General features: G+C 37.1%; 1 protein-coding gene across 1 annotated transcript; it reads left to right on the forward strand.

Moving 5' to 3' along the window:
* The first annotated feature begins 4,171 nt into the window (after positions 1-4,171).
* LOC132550617 (toll-like receptor 4) lies at positions 4,172-6,872 on the forward strand. Its single transcript, XM_060214709.1, has one exon. It carries the CDS (start codon positions 4,172-4,174, stop codon positions 6,098-6,100), a length of 1,929 nt encoding a protein of 642 aa, XP_060070692.1. The 3' UTR covers positions 6,101-6,872.
* Positions 6,873-7,567: the final 695 nt, after the last annotated feature.

The raw sequence follows: 7,567 nt of genomic DNA on the forward strand, positions 1-7,567 counted from the left end.
ACAATTTCATTTGAATATTTGATAGACAGTGGAATACCGGATAGATTTTTAGAAGTTATTTATTGTAACTCGAGGGACAGGTAAATTTATATTTTCAAAAACATTTTTTGGTTAAATGTTTTTTCAAACTTCTTTTTATACACAGGTATAACATTTTTTCAAGGAGGTAGGGAATTTTCTTGAAAAGAATCATTTATCAAAGATGTGACTTAAGAGTGGTTTCACAAGAGATTGTGCTTCGCCTTTAATGGTAAATCTTAGATGTGAAGAAATAATGATTAGAAGATTCAGCTTTGTCTATGAAATGTATTTTTAGATCACTATTTATTACCAAAGGAGAGTCGGTTTCAGATTTGTCTTTGAAATCTATAACTTGTTTTGCAAGTATTTTGTTTCGCCTCTGGGATTAAGATAATTACTTGGTCTCGAGTAGATCTAAATTTTGCTTCAGGAATCCGCAGTATTATTTTATTTGGCTTTAGAATGCTGACGTATACTGTCGTAGTTTCAGTCTTATTTCATTTGTTATCCAAATTTTATCATTAGGTCCTATTGTTACTGTTAATAGAAGATATCGACAGCAGTTAATATTATGTTTATAAGGATATGACTGATATTGCCAATAACCCCTTGTAATTGCAGATCCCAATCATCTGAACTAGTGAAATAATTTATTGCGTCAAAAATATGTTAGTAAGGATAGAACAAGTTATTTGGAAATGAAACACTGTTTTATTATAAGCATGTTTTTGAGGGGTTAAACATTGAAGTCAGCGCTAACAAGACAGTATTCACTACAGGAAGGAGTGAGAACAGCGATATCATTAACAATGGTTACATTGTAAGTAGTTAGGATATTGAGTGACCTTGAAGACTTGTGAGTGTCCGGTTGGTTCAGTGATGGAATGTTGTCCAAATTTAGATAAAACCCTGTAAACTTAGAATTGGTATTAAGATTTAACAGGTCTTTATCCCAACCAGAATTACTTTTCTCTGATAATCAACATCAACAGGGTTATTTTCAAGTTTAGCCCAATGACTAACCAGGATTGGAGGCATATAGATACAACCCTAACAATGAGCGAATTTTGTGTGGGTTACTTTGACCCTTAGAAGTTCGATGTCATCAAACTCAAGATAGAGTCTAAACTTAATAATAAGATTGTTTTGATATAAATAAGTAAACCAAAACTAGATCTACATTACCTGAAATATTTCCGTACATTTCTAGTGATATTATCAGTAATAGAATTATCAAGATGGGTTTAAGAAACACATAGATGTCGTAATTAGAATATTCAGCAACAAAAAATGTGTTTTATTTCTTATGAAACTCTTATTCAAATGACATACAGAGATATTGTCAATAAGAATATCTATACATTATATCATTATTTGACCCCGGATTTTGGTCAATATCACCGAATAAACTTGATACCAAGACGTGTAGTAGATAAAACTTTATGGGGATTGATTTCAGAAAATCACCAACGTCACCTGAATAATATATAACCATTCATCGGATAGTTTACCTTTGATCGTTGATAAAGAGCAGCGACTGTCCCTAACAGTCGTGTGGAAAGAAACATGACTTAGTTAACGGAAGACGGACTTGCACATTATCAGAAGGAACCTCGCTATTACCAGGACGGAACTAAGTATTAAAAACAGGAAAGACCAAGCTACATTAGCTGACGTAGTCTCGCACAGGTCAGACGCCACCCTTCCATGATTAAAAAAAAGAAAAATACGTATTGACATAAAACAAAGTAAATTACATAAATGACTATTAGTTGTATATTACTTACAAAAAAAGTAAATCTGCTCAACATATGAGGTACATAAATATGAAAAAAATGCAATATCATTCATAGTAAGAGAAATATTTTACCACAGTGGGTCAATATTACGTTTCATCTTACATCCAAATAACTTAAACAGTAACATGTAAGGAATATTTACAACAGAAACTTCATACAACATACCCCTATATTAACAGTAAGATTGTGTTGGGATCTTAATTCTTTTACAAAGGTACGTATTTTATTTCATTTTATCAGACATGCGGGATGATGATGTCATCATGTTCTGACCACCACAACCATGCACTGTAGTTAATAATGCTGTTTCTCGTGTATATAGATGTATATCGATAACAGTTTAGAAGTGCCTTATGAATACACATAAAGAAGAGATAAATACAAGAAAGTACATCATAGGAAGGTACAGACAAAATAAAAATGATCACCAACCGTCACTTAATTTTAGAAAAGTGTCAGCAACCGAATACACAAACATAATGTAAATTTATGTAAATTTATGTAAATTTAGAAGAATCAAATAGATAGTATATATACACTTAGTAATAAAGCTAATTATCTAGATTTGTAAATTGTATAACCATTCAGGATGAAAAGGATAAAAGGATTAACATAACATTTCATATATCATTCAGTGGAATAAAATATATGTAAACATACAGAACATTTATAAAAATATGTGACTCGTAGAGTTTAACATATAGCAGATGGTATGTTTCGGAGTTTCCCAGTCGAGGTATAAAGTCGGAGTACGCGGTATCAGGTAGGAGCTGGCGGTAACAGAGACAGGTGACCGAGATGTAAGATCGTAGTAATTGTCAAGTCCACATAGTGTAAAGGAGGCCTTACCATCAGTTCTATTTCGCACTATAAGTTTACCAGTTCCAACTGCTTGTAGATATCTGGCTTCAATGCATATTCATTGGTACCAGGGAGACTTGCTACACGTTACGTCAGCAAAGGTCCTGGAGTTGAGGGAATGACGTACACTTCAGCTTAAAATGTCTCACTACTGTGTCGGGGATTCGGGGCCGACCATACGAGCTACTATTGACTACGGGTGTAATCATTATCCTCAGATGGTTATCACTGACATAAACAAATCATAAGTGCAATAGTATTTTTATCCTCATGTTCAGAAATTGAACATGTATAATGATTGATTGTTTTAGTTTCATATTGGGTGCGTGACTGAGAGATGAATTAACATAGAGAAAACAAGACAGCGATGAGAGAGAGAGAGAGAAGAGAGGGAGGGAGAGAGAGGGAGAAAATGAGAGAGAGAGAGAGAGAGAGAGAGAGAGAGAGAGAGAGAGAGAGAGAGAGAGAGAGAGAGAGAGAGAGAGAGAGAGAGGGGGAGAGAGAGAGAGAGAGAGAGAGAGAGAGAGAGAGAGAGAGAGAGAGAGAGAGAGAGAGAGAGAGAGAGAGAGAAGAGAGAGAGAGAGAGAGAGAGAGAAAATGAGAGAGAGAGAGAGAGAGAGAGAGAGAGAGAGAGAGAGAGAGGAGAGAGAGAGAGAGAGAGAAGAGAGAGAGAGAGAAGAGAGAGAGAGAGAGAGAGAGAGAGAGAGAGAGAGTGAGAGAGAGAGAGAGTGAGAGAGAGAGAGAGAGAGAGAGAGAGAGGGAGAGAGAGAGGGGGAAGAGAGGGAGAGAGAGAAGAGAGAGAGGGAGAGAGAAGAGAGAGAGAGGGAGGGAGAGAGAGAGAGAGGGTGAGAGAGATGTGGGAGATTGACCATCGGACTCCAAAAATATTAATTTACTTCATATACATGTTTACTGTGTTAAAACGCAGATGCTTGTGGACATGAATGTGATTTTATTTATCAAATCTGTAATTTTTTGCGTGCGCTTTAAAATTAAGCACCTGGTCGTCATAAAAAGGAATATTCTCAATTTACTCGTCATATTTAATGATAGTAATAAAACTAATCACATTTATGTCCACAACTACCCGTGTTTTGTAATGGTGAGGTAAAAAATTGTCATAACAGTATCGTTATCATGTACAAACATGGTACTAAGCTGATCCAAATGTTAGCAATGGTTTGTTTTAGAGTTTAACAACTAATTTTCTATGCCAGACTCGTTTTTCTTCTGTAACAAGCGATTTAAAGTTGTAAACATTACAACAGCATGGCATTATGTGTACAAGTCACGTCACTTTGTGGAAATCGATTTTTTTAGGTAGCGGTAAATATAACACAATGATACAGTTTAAATTCAACACTCATATGTGTACGTGTAAACATGATCTCGATTTACATCACGTGATAGGTGTCGCGGGTGTATAGAAGGCGTAAACCCGGATGCCTTTCCAGTTCAGTGCAGTTTGAGTATAACTAACCATTACAACGATGCGGTCTCATGCATGGTTCGCCCTTGTTCTAGTGGCTGAACTTTTGAGTACAGTTACAGGACAAATACCTAACTGCACACTGGATATACCTCGTACACTGGACACCGAACATGATCCTACATCAGACCCTGGTCTTATAAAAGACCCAAAACATGTCCTTTCAGTTGTCCCTGGACATGGCCCTACAGAAGACTCCAATCATTATAGTAGCCTGGGACCCAGTGTAGTGAGCATTGATTGTCTTATTACTGAAAACAAGATATGGAACTTCTCCTATGTGAAGGAATGGATGTCAAACAACAGTTTTGGTCCAGTGCACGTGTCCATCACGTGTCAGTCAGGAGGGTGCGTACATTTGAGACGTCCGATCAAAGCCAATAATCTCGAAACACTCCATATCAAGTCATGCCACATCACTGGTACGGATGATACAGACTTTTCTGTACAAACTTCTCGAGAGAACTACACCATCCGGCACCTGACAATAGAGGACTCCAATGTTGTTATATTATTGTCTGAATTACGGGCATTTTACATGGACAACTATAAGCAAAACCAAGACGTGTACCCTTGTGGTTATCCGCCAAGTCTGGAGCGACTCACATACAGAAACACCAGTCAAACCACCTTACCGGATATCGACATACCAGATAGCGAATTACTCGAACTCGAAAAGACAATCGAACGGTACAACATGGACAAGCAGCAATGTATTAACCCGAACCTAAAGTATCTGGAGTTTACTCAGAATTATATTATCAGCGACCATAAACTCTACGAACAATTCCTTCATAAGTATATATATCCGCGTCTCAAAGTCATGAACATTTCCCACCTCTTACTGAGCCGTGCTCCTGATCAACTTTCAAAATTCCGGTGGGATATTGATTTTCCCGAGTTGGAGCTGATAGATCTGTCTCACAACAGAATAACGACTATCGACTTCACTTACCCTCCTCCGAAAAGGAAGCATTTGACCGTTGACCTATCTTATAATCAAATATCCGTCTTACGTCAACCAAGCATACAGAATCTACGGAACTTTTATCCTGGTGTAGTCAACCTCAGAGGAAACCAGTGGGTGTGTAACTGTTCTCAACAAGACTTTGTCCAGTTTCTCCAGGAGGAAGAGGGTCCAATCATCGACGAATACGCCTATCTCGGCGAGGCAAGGTGCAGCCGACCTTTGTCTAGACTGGGACAATACATAAAGAACGTTGAAGACTTGTGCGGTCCAAGATCGGACACACAGCTATCTAATCTCGTGCTTTATGTTTGCTTGCCACCTCTTATTCTCTGCTTCTTCGTTATCATTGTTCTCGTCAGATTTAGGAGAGAAATTCGTGTTCTTGTATTTACAAGATTCACGTCGGTTAGCACGTGTCTGTTTGTTCCTGTACCAACTTCGTCCAAGAGTGTGGAGAAGGACTTCGACGCCTTTGTGTCCTATAGTTCACTGGACGAGACGTGGGTTTACGATTTGTGTCGTCGACTTGAGGAATCCGTCCACAAGTTTCGATTGTGTCTCCACCATAAACATTTTATTCCCGGCGCCTGCATTTCTGACAACATAATAGATAGTGTGGAGCGAAGTAGACACACGATTATGGTACTTTCTCCTAACTTCCTAAAGAGTGAATGGTGCATTTTAGAATTTCGGAAAGCCTTCCATCAAAGTTTGGTTGAGAATGAGCGCCATTTAGTAGTGGTAATGCTCGAGGGATTTGACGAATCATGTGTACATGCCGACTTGAAACATTTTCTTAAGACATATACGTACCTCAAGACGTCAGACTTTTTCTTTTGGGACAAACTTGTGTACGCGCTGTCAAAGAATTGGATTGATCACCGGAAAAAGAATCCCTCCGGTTCTGGTGGCGATAAAAATGCGTCTGAAGCGCTTCTGAGTGTCGCAAAGTCAGAATAGACTTTCAATTAGTATCGTTCATATACCGTCTCCAGTCCACTCTCTGTCGTTTGTGTAACACGCTGTCTCCTGTCCATATACTGTACATATCGTCTCTATTTCACTTCCGGCTGTTCATACTGACGGGGTGAGATACTATCTCCCTCTCCGTATACTGTACATATCGTCTCTATTTCACTTCCGGCTGTTCATACTGACGGGGTAAGATACTGTCTGCCTCTCCGTATACTGTACATATCGTCTCTATTTCACTTCCGGCTGTTCATACTGACGGGGTAAGATACTATCTCCCTCTCCGTATATTGTACATATCGTCTCTATTTCACTTCCTGCTGTTCATACTGACGGGGTAAGATACTGTCTGCCTCTCCGTATACTGTACATATTGTATTTAGTCCACTTCTAATTATTTTAAATTGCAAATTGTCTTCGATACGTTTTAATGTGCCAGAAGTTATGATGTAAATCTTTGTAACGTTGATGAATTCAGTGTTAACACTGTGATGTAAAGATATTGAAACATGTTTTCATCAACCCACTTATGGATTTGATATACAATGTTCAAAAGTACAAAAAAACTATGAAGTTAGAAAGTCTTATCGCAGTGATGTACATCAAGGACGTATATACATAGATCTATAGTTTGCTATGTACTTGCATTAAGAGAAAAAAGAGGGAAAATGGGAAGGGAGGAGAGAAAGAGGTCATCGTAGCTATTAAAAGAAATATATAAAACTTTTGAAAGTTTTCTTGATGTCGGCTTAGTGTGTCATTTGTATGGTATGCAAAATAAATGTCTTGTTAATTAAGCTCTGTTGTTTCTCTGTTCGTATCCAGAAAGTGCTTTAAAAAAACAATATAGTTATGAACCTCTTACTTAAACTTACACCATTACCAGAATAACGACATCTCGAAATTACGACACCGTTATCATGACTAAGACATATTTATCCGATATCTATATTACGACACCGTTATCATGATTAAGACATATTTATCCTATATCTATATTAAGACACCGTTATCATGATTAAGACATATTTATCCGATATCTATATTACGACACCGTTATCATAATTAAGACATATTTATCCTATATCTATATTAAGACACCGTTATCATAATTAAGACATATTTATCCTATATCTATATTACGACACCGTTATCATAATTAAGACATATTTATCCTACATCTATATTACGACACCGTTATCATAATTAAGACATATTTATCCTATATCTATATTAAGACACCGTTTTCATGACTAAGACATATTTATCCGATATCTATATTACGACACCGTTATCATGATTAAGACATATTTATCCTATATCTATATTACGACACCGTTATCATGACTAAGACATATTTATCCTATATCTATATTACGACAGCGTTATCATGATTAAGACATATTTATCTATCTCATCTCACTTTGATAACAAACATCTACACGCCGAGTCGAA

This window comes from Ylistrum balloti, unplaced genomic scaffold (assembly GCF_031769215.1).
Source record: "Ylistrum balloti isolate Yb309-2 unplaced genomic scaffold, AGI_CSIRO_Ybal_v1 Utg370136, whole genome shotgun sequence".
Classification (NCBI taxonomy): Eukaryota; Metazoa; Mollusca; class Bivalvia; order Pectinida; family Pectinidae; genus Ylistrum; species Ylistrum balloti.